The 15,817-nt window shown below is 46.9% G+C and overlaps 1 protein-coding gene across 1 annotated transcript in view; it reads right to left on the bottom strand.

Annotated features, from left to right (window-relative positions):
- The window catches only part of LOC132835879 (adhesion G protein-coupled receptor E3-like), a 66,421-nt gene that overhangs the window by 25,028 nt on the left and 25,576 nt on the right, over positions 1-15,817 (bottom strand). Inside the window, exons 7-10 of the mRNA XM_060854976.1 lie at positions 14,054-14,152; positions 13,043-13,220; positions 5,022-5,141; positions 2,740-2,939 (exon numbers count right to left, since the gene is read on the bottom strand). Of these exons, the coding sequence (XP_060710959.1) occupies positions 2,740-2,939; positions 5,022-5,141; positions 13,043-13,220; positions 14,054-14,152 (597 nt within the window). The remainder of the gene's footprint in view (positions 1-2,739; positions 2,940-5,021; positions 5,142-13,042; positions 13,221-14,053; positions 14,153-15,817) is intronic.

The raw sequence follows: 15,817 nt of genomic DNA, 5'->3' as shown, positions 1-15,817 counted from the left end.
AATTCCACTTGCCATTGATCTGCTGTTCTGACTAATCCATTTCTATCCTCCTGTAATTTAACACTTCCTCTTCACCATCAACTACCCGAGTAATCTTTGTATCATTTTCAAACTTACTTATCATTCTCCCCCAAATTCTCATCTATGGACCCAGTGCTGATTCTTTTGGTATACCACTGCACACTGGGCTCCATTAACACAAACAGCTGCCTATCACCCACTCTCTGTCTCCTGTCAATAAGACAGTTTTGCATTCAACTTGCCAAGTTGATCTCGGTCCCCCCTGTTTTTACCTTCTTTATCAGTTTCCATGTGGGACCTTGTCAAAGGCCTTGCTGAAACCCATATTAACTCCATCAAACACCCTCCCCTCATTTACACAGCTGGGCATCTCCCCGAAACATTCCATTTGATTTGTCAAGCATGACCTCCTTCTGACAAAGCCACGCTCATTATCTCTGATCAAACCTTGCATCTCTAAATGGAAATTTCCTCCTTCACCATTTCTCCAGTAGTTTCCCTATCATTGATGTGAGATTTACTCATCTATAGTTCCCTAGCTTATCTCTATCATTCTTCTGGTAAACTGGGAAACACATTAGCTGTCCTCTAGTCCTCTGGCACCTCTCCTGTGGCCAGAGGCAATTTAACCATTTGGGTCAGAGCTTCTGTTATTTCCTTCCTTATCCCTACAGCAGCATGGAATAGAACTCACCCAGCCCTGGGGATTTGTCCACTTCTACACCTGATAAATCCTCCATTACCTCCTCGTTTCTTATATTCATCTGCTGAAGAACCTCACAGTCCACCTTCTCAAATTCTGTCCTAGTATCCTCCTTCGCCCAGGTATAGACAGATGAGAGGTATTTGCTTCACACTCCACCAATGTCCTTTGGCTTCACATACAGATTGCTCCCTTGATCCCAGACTTTACAGACTTTACTCTTTCCCTGGTAATTCACTTCCCCTTGATATACTTGTGGAATATTTTAGGAATCTCCTGCATTTTACTTGCCAGTGTTGTCTCATGGCCCCTCTTTGCTTACTAGTCAGGATTTTGTGGGCAGCATGATGGCTCAGTGGTTGGAACAAGGCACCAGGGACTCAGGTTTGATTTGGGTGACTGTCTGTGTGGAGTTTGCACATTCTCCCCGTGTTTGGGTTTCCTCTGGTTTCCTCCCACAGTCCAGATGAGGTAGATTGGCCATGCCAATTTGCATCATACTGTCTCAGGACAGGTGGGTTAGGCAGTAGGGAATGCTGTGGTAGGCTGTGTCTGGGTGGAATACTCTTCAGAGATGGTGGGGACACAATGGGCTGATGGCCTCTATCTGCACTATAGGGATTCTATCATTGATCCCATGTAATCCCACCAGATTGCTTTCTTAAATTTCTTCCCTGCACTTTTGATATTCCTCTCAGATCTTCATTGATTTTCTGTGTTTGTACACCGGTCCTGAATATTCCTCAATATCCAGAGTTTTCTGGGTTTGAAATTCCCCTGAATTTCACCCTAAAAGGAACATGTTGAGCCTATACTCTTGCTATGTTCTTCATGAACTCCTCCCACTCTTCTGCTGTGGAATTACCCTCAACCCGCTGTTCTTAGACTGCTTTAGTCCGTTACTGTCCAATTCTAATCAAATTGGCCTTACCCCAATCCAAAACCCTTTTTTGCAGACCACCTTTCTCCATAAGAAACTTTAAACTTATAGCGTTGTGATCATTCTCATTAAAATGCTTCCCCGTCACTTCAAACATCTTCATTGCCTAGAATTAGGTGCAGCACTACACTGTACCTGGTCAGACCATCTACGTGTTGATATCAAAAGTTCTACTGTGTACATTTCAAGAAACCAGTCTCTCACAACTCTGAATACTGTGATTATCTCAATTAATATTGGGGTAGCTGAAATCCCTTCATATAATAGATAATAAACAGGAGGTATGTGTCGATGGGCATTTCGCACACTGGAAATGAGTTGAAAGTAATTTTCTGCAGGGTCGCGGTGTTGGGACCCTTGCTTTTTCTTCTTTACAGGTCATTCTGCGCGTTTCACTATTGCAAATTTGCTCGAACATGATTGACAAATTGGGGATACTGTTTCGATAGCAGAAACTTTTAAAGCATGTCTCAATTATAACACGATTCCAGCCCCATTAGTGTAAATAGAACTGCTATTACGCAATTTTCTTATAGCCACAGATTGCACGAGAACAGAACCACCGTGTGACAGCAGAATCAACTCTATCTAAATCATACAATCCTGACAAGTGTGGAATCAGGCCATTTGGCCCGTTGAGTCGACAACAACCTCCAAGGAGCAACCCACCCTAAAATGCCCATGGCTAATCCACTTAGCCTGCACATCCCAAGATACCGTATGCACTTTAGCATATGGACAATCCACCTAACCTGCACATCATTGAACATCGGGAGGAAACCAGAGCACCCAGAAGAAACCTGTGCAGACCCAGGGGAATGTGTAAACTCCACAGAAAGAGCAGCCCAATGCTGGAATCAACCCGGGTCGCTGGCACTGTGAGGCAGCAGTGCTAACTACTGAGATACCGTGTCGCCACAAGCAATTTGGAAATGAGGGTTGATGGAAAAATCTCTAAACTTGCCAATGATGCCAAACTAGGAGAACAGGGATTTGTGAAGATGATGATTGACAACAACTGGTTAATGATCTACAGAAATCATGTTGATCTGTTAAAAAAATTCCAACCACTGACCTGTTTCCCTTGAATTCTGCTGAAAGTAATGCTCACATTTCCACTCAGATTTTGGATTCCTTTGTTCCCTTTCGTCACAGTTACCACTCTTGAATAAAACTCGCTGGGCTGTAGATTCTTCAACACATTGCTTTCATCATCCACAACCTCTGTACTGATGACGGAGTCCAAAGTACTGTAGGAGATAAAGGCGAGTGTAGCTTCCAGGACAGAAAAATAAGGAAGAAAGTCAGATTGCTGAACCATTCTAAGTATGAGGAGATCATGCAGAGTGTTATTATGAGCTGAGGGTTATTGGGGGGGAGAGAGTGCAGACAGGCAAAAGGACAACCAGGATCTCATTGAATGATGGAGCAGATTCAAAGGGGCGAATGGCCTACTCCTACCGTTGTGTTACGATCTAAAACTCAGCTGCTGTACTTGCTGGACTATTTTGACTTTAGCTCTGAGCAACGTTTCAATCTTCAACCCCAGTCTTACACACATGTCCTTCTCATCTCTGTAATCCTATCAGATCTAGGAGCAAAATGAGGCAGTTCAGCCCGTTGAGTCTGCTCCACCATTCAATCATGGCTGGTAGGTTTCTCAGCCTCATTCTCCTACCTTCTCCCTTTACTAATCAAGAACCTGTCTCTGTCCATCATAAATACACTTGCCTTCTGGGGCAATGGGTTCCACAGATTCACCACCCTCTGGCTGAAGAAACTTCTCCTCATTATAACCTCTTGAGATCTCTGCACTCCCCTTTATTTTAATCATGCCACAATTAGCAGGCGCACCTTCAGGAACTGTTAGCTCCAAATGCTGGAATTCATGCACATTCATAGCTCTCCTCTTCTCTGCTCCTTTAAGGCGCCCTTTCAAACCAAGCCACTTGGCCACCTGTCCTACCATCTCCCTATGTGTTTCGGTGTCAAAGTACACTCATGCAAAGCATTTTGGGATAGATTACAACTTTAAAGGTGCTGTGTAAATGCTGTTGGTGCCATGAACATGTTAATTTGGCACAGATTTACTCACAAAATTGACTCACTTATTTCTCAAAGGGCTTCCAGGAGGTCATTGATCATAGAATCCCTATAGTATGGAAGCAGACCATTTGGGCCATCCTGACCCTCTGAAGAGTAACCCCATTCAAACCCATTCCCCTGCCCTATTATCCTATTTTTGCCCCTGACTAACTCATATACACCGGAACACGAGGGTCAAGGACACATGGCCAATCCACTTAATCTCCACATCTTTGCACTGTGGGAGGAAACCAGAGCATCTGGAGGAAACTCCGCACAGACAGTCACCCAAAGCTAGAATCAAACCGAGAGCTGGTGCTGTGGGACAACAGTGCTAATCACTGAGCCCAAGGGATGTCTGATTGATGGGATGTCATGATGTATGGCTGTTTACAATGGGTTCCATGGTGTTTTATCAAGATGGGCACAATGTTACGTTTGGTCACTTATTACAACAGTCCCTTGTTAAGTGTCATTGTTGGCAAACATTCACCACGGGCCAAGTTTTAAAAGTGATTTTTGTTATTCACTCAGGTGCACAGGTGTTATGAAGATGTGGGTGTACTGTACCTTGAAGAGAATTAAAATCTATCAGAACTACCTGACACAGCACCAAGTGTTCTGAATAAGGTCACAATGTAATGCTTGGTCGAAAGCTAGATTAGCTGGGTTGCCTGGAGATGAAAAAAAAACAAATTCAAATTTGGCCAATCAGTTTATGTCCCAAAACTAAAACTCCAATCGAGTTTGAATTCAGTGTATTGGCAATCTTCAAAGCCACTGATACAATCCGATGCTTTGGGGGTATAAGATTGGGAAAACCTGAACAATTGAAGGAGAACTGCCAAGCAACCAGCATCAACAGACTGCCGGAGAATAGCGCTCTTAATGGTACGTTTATCGACCAGTGACCTGTGAAACATAAATCCCAAAGGAGACGAAAAGAAGACAGAGGAAGAGAAGATTTGAACATCTGGCTGGTTTTGAAAACTTGAATTTTTGGTAAATCTTAATTGGGGGTTTTATCAGACTCGTATTATAGAAGGGAAGGTAAAAGATAGGTTAGAGGAAGGAGTTGTAAATAGATGTTAGTTAATTATTCTCTGTTATACTTTAAGAAATAAAGTTGTTAATTTTTACTTTGAATAGTTTTTGGTGTCTTGAATTTTTACAGATTACTGCATGGGAAAAATCTCTTCTGTGTTGCTGGTTTAAATTAAGCAGGAGGGTTTACCCCATGATGTAACAAAAGTGAATAAAGCAGAGACATACCAGAGTCTTTGTCACCTAAAACCGTGTAGGGGTCAACTTTCAGAGTGTCTCCTTTGGCTTCTAATGTCACAGTTTTGTTCCCAGTGATGTTGTGCCTTTCAATGAAACTTATTTCAAGACCTGATTGGAAGAAAGGGAAGATGATTTTAATACTGCATATGTATTTTGGTGATGCTATGCTTAAACACAATTATACAGACATGCAGCTGCTCCTAGTCTGATAGATTCAGAAATAATGAGCCAAATTGAGATCCCACCATCTCCATGTCTAGCCCTTGAGTAAATTATGGCATCGTTATGCGAGCACCAGAAGTCAGGTATGAGAGATCCCACTCAGTAACCTCACCCATAAATTGAAATAATCCAGCATAGAGGATGCAATTTGGCCCATCTTGTCTATGTCAACCCAAAGGCACCCCACCATCACGACTGCTCCAGTGAGCTCCACTAAGGTCTACAGGTCACTGTGGTCATAAGAACATGTGCCCCTTTTCCTTTCAGGTGGTCAATGCCAGGGGTTTTGGCAGATGCTGTTGAATGAGAGTTGTGCATTGCCACAAGGTACTTTGTAGGTGGAACGTACTCCGACTGTATTGGGCCTCCAGTAGAGGAAGTGGGGTTTTCCAAATAGTGTATCATCTACCAAGCAAACAGGCCACTTACCCTGAATGCTGACAAACCGATGGAGAGTTGCTGTGACCTCAGTCAAACCAGGCATTTGGAGTATGTTGTACAAGGTAGCGGGGCTGAAGGAGTTAACATCGCAGTTACATTAGCTTTCCCCCAACCTGCTCATGCCAACCAATCTTGGGAGTAGAAACAATTCGTCTTCCATCGGATCCTGATCAGATGTGACATACCTGGCTCCTGATGTTAACTTTCCCTGTTGCAATCATGCAATTAACTACACTTTGTGGTTGTAGGAGTGAACTATACTTTGTAACTGTGGGAGTGAATTACGCCATGTAAATGCTTCTCCTTGACAAGAATCTCTAATGGTCTATCCTGTACAAGTATTAGACATGCCTTTAGCACCCAAAATGGTATTTTAATTCGAATTTGATTGGCTTCCTTTGAAATTTGACCTTGGAGTTGGCAATGGCTCAGGGGTTTTTAATTTTCACCACTTGATTATTTATAAATTTTAGAAAGGGCATTTGTTGGCAGCTTGTGGCTGGCACCCAGAATGCAATACAACAGACAGTATTCTGCCATATTCTTGATCTGTGCCTTGAAGATGGTGGACAGGCTTCAGGGAGTCAGGAGCTAAGTAACTCATTGCAGGATTCCAGTCTCTGACCTAATCTTGTAGGTGGAGCATTTATGTGCATTTTTTTTCACTTAATAAGGCATTTCATTATTAATTAGGAATTGAAAATGAAAGGCAAGATATAATTTGGGTTGAGAAGAGCTATGGAAAGAGATGAGTAATTCATAAGCAGTAGTGATACGGGATTAAGTATTAGTTCCAAATCCTGTTGGTCAACAAGTTATGGGTTTTGTGGGTCATATATTTGGGTCACATGAGCACTGCATTTGTCACTTAATGTTTAAATTCCTGTTGCCATTTCACAAATTGCAAGTGAAGGTACCTTAGTTTTTAATGTCAGGTTTACCCATTAATGAAGCAATTATACCAATGGAGCAATTATATCAAATTCTCATGACATTCCAACAAAAGAATGTAGGAGGGTAGGAAATTTTGTCACAACTTTAGGTCCCAAAGCACCTTTTGCTCTCAATAAAATACTTTTGAAGGGATAATGTGGGAAATGCAGCACACAGTTGCACTCCAATGTTGCAGTGGTGCAGCTAAACTAAACCTTCAGACAGCCACCACTGACGCTATCTTGGATAGACAAATTAGAGTGTTGGTCATCCTGAAGCAGCATTTCATCTCTACCTCCTCCAATCTGGTCTATTGCATTCGCCACTCCCAGTGGGGCCTATTCTACGTTGGAGAAACCAAATGCAGACTGCGAGACCACTTTACTAGGCAAAAGTGAGGACTACAGATAGAGTCATAGAGTCAATAGAGACGTACAGCATGGAAACAGACCCTTCGGTCCAACCCGTCCAAGCCGACCAGATATCCCAACCCAATCTAGTCCCACCTGCCAGCACCCGGCCCATATCCCTCCACATCCTTCCAAATGCCTCTTAAATGTTGTAATTGTACCAGCCTCCACCACTTCCTCCGGCAGTTCATTCCATACACACTCTCTGTGTGAAAAAGCTACCCCGTAGGTCTCTTTTATATATTTCCCCTCTCACCCTAAATCTATGCTCTCTAGTTCTGGACTCCCCAGCCTATTTACCCTGTCCATGCTCCTCATAATTTTGTAAACCTCTACCAAGTCACCCCTCAGCCTCCAATGCTCCAGGGAAAACAGCCCCAGCCTGTTCAGCCTCTCCCTACAAATCAATTCCTCCAACCCTGGCAACATCCTCGCAAATCTTTTCAGAACTGAAAATGTGTTGCTGGAAAAGCGCAGCAGGTCAGGCAGCATCCAAGGAACAGGAAATTCGACGTTTCAGGCATAAGCCCTTCATCAGGAATGAGGAAAGTGTGTCCAGCAGGCTAAGATAAAAGGTAGGGAGGAGGGACTTGGGGGAGGGGCGATGGAGATGTGATAGATGGAAGGAGGTCGAGGTGAGGGTGATAGGCCGGAGTGGGGTGGGGCCGGAGAGGTCAGGAAGAAGATTGCAGGTTAGGAAGGCGGTGCTGAGTTCGAGGGATTCGACTGAGACAAGGTGGGGGGAGGGGAAATGAGGAAACTGGAGAAATATGAGTTCATCCCTTGTGGTTGGAGAGTTCCCAGGCAGAAGATGAGGCGCTCTTCCTCCAACCGTCGTGGTCTGGCGATGGAGGAGTCCAAGGACCTGCATGTCCTTGGTGGAGTGGGAGGGGGAGTTAAAGTGTTGAGCCACTGGGTGGTTGGGTTGGTTGGTCCGGGTGTCCCAGAGGTGTTCTCTGAAACGTTCCACAAGTAGGCGGCCTGTCTCCCCAAGATAGAGGAGGCCACATCGGGTGCAGCAGATGCAATAGATGATGTGTGTGGAGGTGCAGGTGAATTTGTGGCGGATATGGAAGGATCCCTTGGGGCCTTGGAGAGAAGTAAGGGAGGAGGTGTGGGCGCAAGTTTTACATTTCTTGCGGTTGCAGGGGAAGGTGCCGGGAGTGGAGGTTGAGTTGGTGGGAGGTGTGGACCTGACAAGGGAGTCACGGAGGGAGTGGTCTTTTCGGAACGCTGATAGGGGAGGGGTGGGAAATATATCCCTGGTGGTGGGGTCCGTTTGGTGGTGGCAGAAATGACGGCGAATGAAACGCTGTATACGGAGGTTGGTGGGGTGGTAGGTGAGAACCAGTGGGGTTCTGTCCTGGTGGTGGTTGGAAGGGTGGGCTCAAGGGCAGAGGAGCGGGAAGTGGAGGAGATGCGGTGGAGGGCATCGTCGATCAGGTCTGGGGGGAATCTGCGGTCCTTGAAGAAGGAGGCCATCTGGGCTATACGGTATTGGAACTGGTCCTCTTGGGAGCAGATGCGGACACAAAGGAATTGGGAATATGGGATGGTGTTTTTACAGGGGGCAGGGTGGGAGGAGGTGTAGTCTAGGTAGCTGTGGGAGTCAGTCAGTTTATAGTAGATGTCCATGTTGATTCGGTCGCCCGAGATAGAAATGGAAAGGTCTAGGAAGGGGAGGGAGGAGTCTGAGACGGTCCAGGTGAATTTGAGGGCGGGGTGGAAGGTGTTGGTAAAGTGGATGAACTGTTCAACCTCCTTGTGGGAGCACGAGGCAGCGCCGATACAGTCATCGACGTAGCGGAGGAAAAGGTGGGGGCTGGTGCCAGTGTAGTTGCGGAAGATGGACTGTTCCACATATCCTACGAAGAGGCAGGCATAGCCGGGGCCCATGCGGGTGCCCATGGCAACTCCTTTGATTTGGAGGAAGTGGGAGGATTGGAAAGAGAAGTTGTTCAGGGTGAGGACCAGTTCAGTCAGTCGAAGGAGGGTGTCAGTGGAAGGGTACTGGTTGGTATGGCGGGTAAGGAAGAAGCGGAGGGCTTTGAGTCCTTCATGATGGGGGATGGAGGTGTACAGGGACTGGATATCCATCGTGAAGATAAGGCTTTGGGGACCGGGGAAGCGAACATCATGGAGGAGGTGGAGGGCGTGGGTGGTGTCCCGAACGTAGGTGAGGAGTTCTTGGACTAAGGGGGACAGGACTGTGTCGAGGTATGCGGAGATGAGTTATGCAGGAGCAGGCTGAGACAATGGGTCTGCCGAGGCAGTCAGGTTTGTGGATTTTGGGCAGGAGGTAGAAACGGGCGGTGCGGGGTTGTGGGACTATGAGGTTGGAGGCAGTGGATGGGAGATCCCCTGAGGTGATGAGGTTATGGATGGTCTGGGAGATGATGGTTTGGTGGTGGGAGTTGGGGTCATGGTCAAGGGGGCAGTAGGAGAAGGTGTCCGCGAGCTGGCGTTTGGCCTCAGCGGTGTAAAGGTCGGTGTGCCAAACTACTACCACGCCTCCCTTGTCTGCCGGTTTGATGGTGAGGTTGGGGTTGAAGCGGAGGGAGTGGAGGGCTGCACAGATGGTGAGGTTGGGGTTACCTCGACACAGTCCTGTCCCCCTTAGTCCAAGAACTCCCCACCTACGTTCGGGACACCACCCACGCCCTCCACCTCCTCCATGATTTTCGCTTCCCCGGTCCCCAACGCCTTATCTTCACAATAGACATCCAGTCCCTGTACACCTCCATCACCCATCACAAAGGATTCAAAGCCCTCCGCTTCTTCCTTTCCCGCCGTACCAACCAGTACCCTTCCACTGACACCCTCCTTTGACTGACTGAACTGGTCCTCACCCTGAACAACTTCTCTATCCAAACCTCCCACTTCCTCCAAACCAAAGGAGTTGCCATGGGCACCCGCATTGGCCCCAGCTATATTCGTAGGATATGTGGAACAGTCCATCTTCCGCAACTACACTGGCACCAGCCCCCACCTTTTCCTCCGCTACGTCGATGACTGTATCGGCGCTCCCTTGTGCTCCCACGAGGAGGTTGAACAGTTCATCCACTTTACCAACACCTTCCACCCCGCCCTCAAATTCACCTGGACCGTCTCAGACTTCTCCATCCCCTTCCTAGACCTTTCCATTTCTATCTCGGGCGACCGAATCAACACGGACATCTACTATAAACCGACTGACTCCCACAGCTACCTAGACTACACCTCCTCCCACCCTGCCCCATGTAAAAACGCCATCCCATATTCCAATTCCTTCGTCTCCGTCGCATCTGCTCCCAGGAGGACCAGTTCCAATACCATACAGCCCAGATGGCCTCCTTCTTCAAGGACCGCAGATTCCCCCCAGACGTGATTGACGATGCCCTCCACCGCATCTCCTCCACTTCCCGCTCCTCCGCCTTTGAGCCCCGCCCCTCCAACCGCCACCAGGACAGAACCCCACTGGTTCTCACCTACCACCCCACCAACCTCCATATACAGCGTATCATCCGCCGTCATTTCCGCCACCTCCAAACGGACCCCACCACCAGGGATATATTTCCCTCCCCTCCCCTATCAGCTTTCCGAAAAGACCACTCCCTCCGTGACTCCCTCGTCAGGTCACACCCCCCACCAACCCAACCTCCATTCCGGCACTCTCCCTTGCAACCGCAAGAAATGCAAAACTTGCGCCCACACCTCCTCCCTTACTTCTCTCCAAGGCCCCAAGGGATCCTTCCATATCCGCCACAAATTCACCTGCACCTCCACACACATCATTTATTGCATCTGCTGCATCCGATGTGGCCTCCTCTATATTGGGGAGACAAGCCGCCTACTTGCGGAACGTTTCAGAGAACACCTCTGGGACACCCGGACCAACCAACCCAACCACCCAGTGGCTCAACAATTTAACTCCCCCTCCCACTCCACCAAGGACATGCAGGTCCTTGGACTCCTCCATCGCCAGACCATAACAACACGACGGTTGGAGGAAGAGCGCCTCATCTTCCGCCTGGGAACCCTCCAACCACAAGGGATGAACTCATATTTCTCCAGTTTCCTCATTTCCCCTCCCCCCACCTTGTCTCAGTCGAATCCCTCGAACTCAGCATCACCTTCCTAACCTGCAATCTTCTTCCTGACCTCTCCGCCCCCACCCCACTCCAGCCTATCACCCTCACCTCGACCTCCTTCCATCTATCACATATCTATCATCCCTCTCCCACGTCCCTCCTCCCTACCTTTTATCTTAGCCTGCTGGACACACTTTCCTCATTCCTGATGAAGGGCTTATGCCCGAAACGTCGAATTTCCTGTTCCTTGGATGCTGCCTGACCTGCTGCGCTTTTCCAGCAACACATTTTCAGCTCTGATACTCCAGCATCTGCAGACCTCACTTTCTCCTTGAAAATCTTTTCTGAACCCTATCAATTTTCACACCTTTCCGATAGGAAGGAGACCAGAATTGCATACAATATTCCAACAGTGGCCTAACCAATGTCCTGGACAGCTGCAACATGACCCCCCAACTCCTGTACTCAACAGAGTTTCAATCAGAGTGGTGCTGCAAAGGCACGGCTGGTCAGGCAGCATCCGAGGAGCTGGAAAATCGACATTTCGTGCAAAAGCCCTTCATCAGGAATAGAAGCAGGGAGCCTCCAGGGTGGAGAGATAAATGTGTAACTGCTTTCGCAGATCACTTCTAGTCACAGCATTCCTGATCATTTTAACCAAGCATTCTGCTCACATGCCCACTTGTCTGTCCTTGGTATGCTGCAGTGTTCCAGTGAATCACAGCACTAACTGGAGGACCAACATCTCATCTGCAGGTTGGCACTTTCCAGCCTTCTGAACTTAACACCTTCAGGTGTGAACCCACTCCCATTCCTTCCCTTTGTTTTAGTTTTATCTGTTATATTTTCTGTCACCATGTCCCCTCCCCCCAACCCAGTGGAACTGTTTGCTCTTTCCAGTCTGGCAGTTAGACACACCATTGTTCTCACATTCCCATCACTTAATCTAAACAATCAATATCCTTCCTCCCCCAGCACTCCAACCCCCCCACCTCGTATGACCCCCACTTCACATCAGATCCGGTAACAAGTCATCTCGACTTGAAAAGTTAGCTTACTCTCTTCCCATGGATGTTGCCTGATCTGCTGTGATCACCAACATTTTTTCAGACTTTGCCCCTCATTTCAGTTTGAAATCCATAGCGTCCGCTTGGTCGAGTCAAGTAGAGGACAAACATGTGGTTTTTGAACAAGGTCAACCTCTTACCTTAAGCAAGATCGCATGACAGAAACTAGATACAAATTACCTTGGTCTATTGGACATTGTTACAGAGAAAATGAGGAGCCCAAGATGGCTGACCTGACACCATTAATATCCAACACTGCTCTATTATTGTCCTTATGACATCTGCAGATTAACTGAGAACGAATGCACTGACCCTTTTCAGAATCACAATCTTGTACAACAGCAGCAAACTCATCACAGGCAGCGATGAGATAATAGTCTGGATATTTCGTAAGCTGGTGTCTTTAATGGTAGGGGTCATGGAGCGTAAGTCGGAGCATATAAAAATAGATTGAATTCCCAGCCTTCCTCAGCTCACTCTGATAAGATTGAGAGTGGATGGAGGCCAATGTTGATAGTGGGATTACCATGGGAACAATTATCAAGAAACTGCTGCCCATACCTGATCTGACCTACATGTGACCCACTGCAGTGTGGCTGACTCTTACCCACCCTCCAGACCCAGTCAGCTCCTCATTTCAAGCAGATTTAGCGATGGTCATTGAACACTGACCTCACCATCACCACCCATATCTGATGAACGAGAGGGGAAGAATTTTGAGGGGCCAAATGTTCTGCTACAGCTCCTATTTCTCATGCAGACTCTGGAAATGGAGGAATGACTAATTATTAGTGAAATAGGTTCTTCGTGTATGATGTGCAGTACACTTGGGTAGTCCTTACTGAGAGGTAAAACTGGCGTTTTACCTAAAGTGGGCTTTGACAATTTTATGTTTTCCTTCTTCTGGCTATGTTGAGCGGCCACGATGACAGCATTTCCCATCGCCTGCAGGAAGCTGTCGGCTACTTTCCGTCGCTCCGTAACGTCCAGACTCTTCCAAATGGAACGATTGCCGAGCAGGTGCTGTGATATTTCCATGGCCCTCTGTCGAGAAAACCAGCGCATTAGATAGCAAGGACTACTTTAGTGTTTTTCAGAGCATTCAAGGGGTGATGCGTTTACTCTTTTTCTTGAACAATACTTAGGAATCATGTGAAGAATGATCCCTGGAATCAAAATCCACATATCCACACAACAGGCTGAGTGCCAATCAGGATATGAGCGGTGAACTGATCCTGAGCAGAACTAAAAACGATGACATGGCAAAAATTGTGTGATAGACATCCAGACAGGGGTTCAACAGATTTGTTAAAGTGACCGCCACAACTTGCATTTGGATGGCGCCTTTGTCAGGGTGGAGCAGTGTCTCAGTGGTTAGCACTGCTGCGTAACAGTGCCAGGGACCAGGATTCAATTCCAGCCTCTGTATGGACTTAGCATGTTCTCCGTGTCAGTGTGAGTTTCCTCCGGGTGGTCCAGTTTCCTCCCACAGTCCAAGGGTGAGCAGGTTAATTGAATGGGCCATGCTAAATTGCCCATAGTGTGCATCAGAGATGTGTAGGTTAGGCATATTAGTCAGGGGCAAATGTGGAGTAATACGTGAGTGACTCTTCAGAGGGTCAGTGTGAACTCGTTGGGCCAAAGAGCCTGTTTCTACACTGCATGGATTATATGACATCAAAGAAGGTGCTGTACAAACAGACCAAAAAAAGACACTTCAAGCTGAGGAAGACTGAATGTTTTGGCCTTGCCAATGGATTGTATGGAAGGCTAGTGGGCACTTTCACATCGCTATGTTCTTTCAATTGAAGCTGTCCTGGGAAGATGTGTCTGATACATTTGCCATTGAGTATTCTTTGTGGTAAAGGAGAGCTCACCTGCACTGTAACGTCAGCCTGAGAGCTGTGGTTGTGTATCTCCCGGTTGAAGGCGTTAGTCCAATTCATCAAGTGACAAAAAACAGAGGCTGCTTTCTGCTAGTCAACACAAAGAATTGAACACCTTAAGAAATGATGCAATGTTCACAATAGTGTATCACTAGTTTCCTAATGTTCCTCCCCCCCCACCTCATCCCCGACCAAACATTCCAACTCGGCACTGCCCTCTTGATCTGTCCTACCTGTCCATCTACCTTCCCACCTATCTGCTCCACCTTCCCCTCCAACCTAACACTATCACACCCACATGCATCAACCTGTCACCCTCCCAGCTACTTTCCCTACACTCACTCTCCTATTTATCTCTCAGCCCCCTTTTACCCCTCCCGCACATTCCTGATGGAGGGCTTATACCCGAAATGACGATTGTCCTGCACCTCGGATGCTACCTGACCTGCTGTGCTTTTCCAGCACCATGCTTTTCAACTATCACTCTTATAGTAGATTTAAATGGTGCAGACATCTGTAAAATATTCATCAGGATGGGTCACTTTTCTCTCCTCATTTCCACTATCTCCTCCACCAAATACACCTGCAGGGGCACCTTGGTGGAAGTGGTGACATAATGGAAATGTCAGTGGGTTGGTAATTTTGAGATTAATATTCTGGGGCCATGGATTCAAGTCCCACCAAATGATGTCTAATTTCAAGCAATGATTTTGGAGTTGAAAGGCTTTCTCAGTAATGGTGGTTGTGAAGGTATCAACAATTTATTTGTAACTTGTGATTCAGTCTGACTCCAGAATCACAGCAGTGACTTGAAACTGCCCTCTAAAATAGCCAAAGGAACCTCTACTCTGTTCAAGGACAATTAAGGATGGGCAGTGAATGCTGATCTTGTCCATTATGGCGACAGCCAAGAAAAAAACGTTTTCTTTTTTAAGTTGATGGGATGAGAGGAGAGGCATTAATTCTTTGATAGGAGAAAAGTAAAGCACCTTTTAAGGTACCACAATGAGATGGGTTAAACAAATACAACAAACATCTCAGACTGCATGGTACTGTGGCTCAGTGTTCAGCACTGCTGCCTCACAGCACCAGGGACCGAAGTTCGATTCTACCTTCAGCCAACTGTCTGTGTGGAGTGTGTACATTCTCCCTGTGTCTGCAATGTTTCCCTCTGGGTGCTCCGGTTTCCTCCCACAGTCCAATGATGTGCAGGTTAGGTGGATTGGCCATACTAATTTGCCCATAGTATTCAGGGAAGTGCAGGCTAGGTGGGTTAGCCATGCGGAATGCAGGTTACAGGGATAGGGTAGGTGTGGGGGAGGTGGGGGGAGGGAGATGGGATGCTCTTTGGGGTTTCGCTGTGGACTTGATGGGCCAAATGGCCTGCGTCTACATTGTAGGGAATTCTATGACTAGGGCTTCAACTTTCAACTGTCAAAGCGAAACACAAATTGATTAAATTAGCATTCTAGAACTAGTGGTTTGGTAGGGAGTCTTAGAAAAGACAGGGAAGAGACATACAACATAACTTGGGGAAGAATTCCACATGAAAACTTCCTGGAACTAAAAGTAAGACAAGGATGAGAAAGAATTGTCAAAAGTTAGTGGAACAATAAAGCAAACTCAATGTCCTGAAATGCTTAGCATCGTGTGGTAAAGTGCTCTCCATGTAGAGGTAGGGTATAGTACACACTTAGACACCTGTGAGGTAAGCAGTGATGTAATTGTGACCTCACGGGTCTTGTGATAGTACGC

Source organism: Hemiscyllium ocellatum, chromosome 45 (genome assembly GCF_020745735.1).
Source record: "Hemiscyllium ocellatum isolate sHemOce1 chromosome 45, sHemOce1.pat.X.cur, whole genome shotgun sequence".
Lineage (NCBI taxonomy): Eukaryota > Metazoa > Chordata > Chondrichthyes > Orectolobiformes > Hemiscylliidae > Hemiscyllium > Hemiscyllium ocellatum.
Note: the sequence above shows the minus strand (reverse complement) of the source record. Positions and strands in the feature narration are given on the sequence as shown.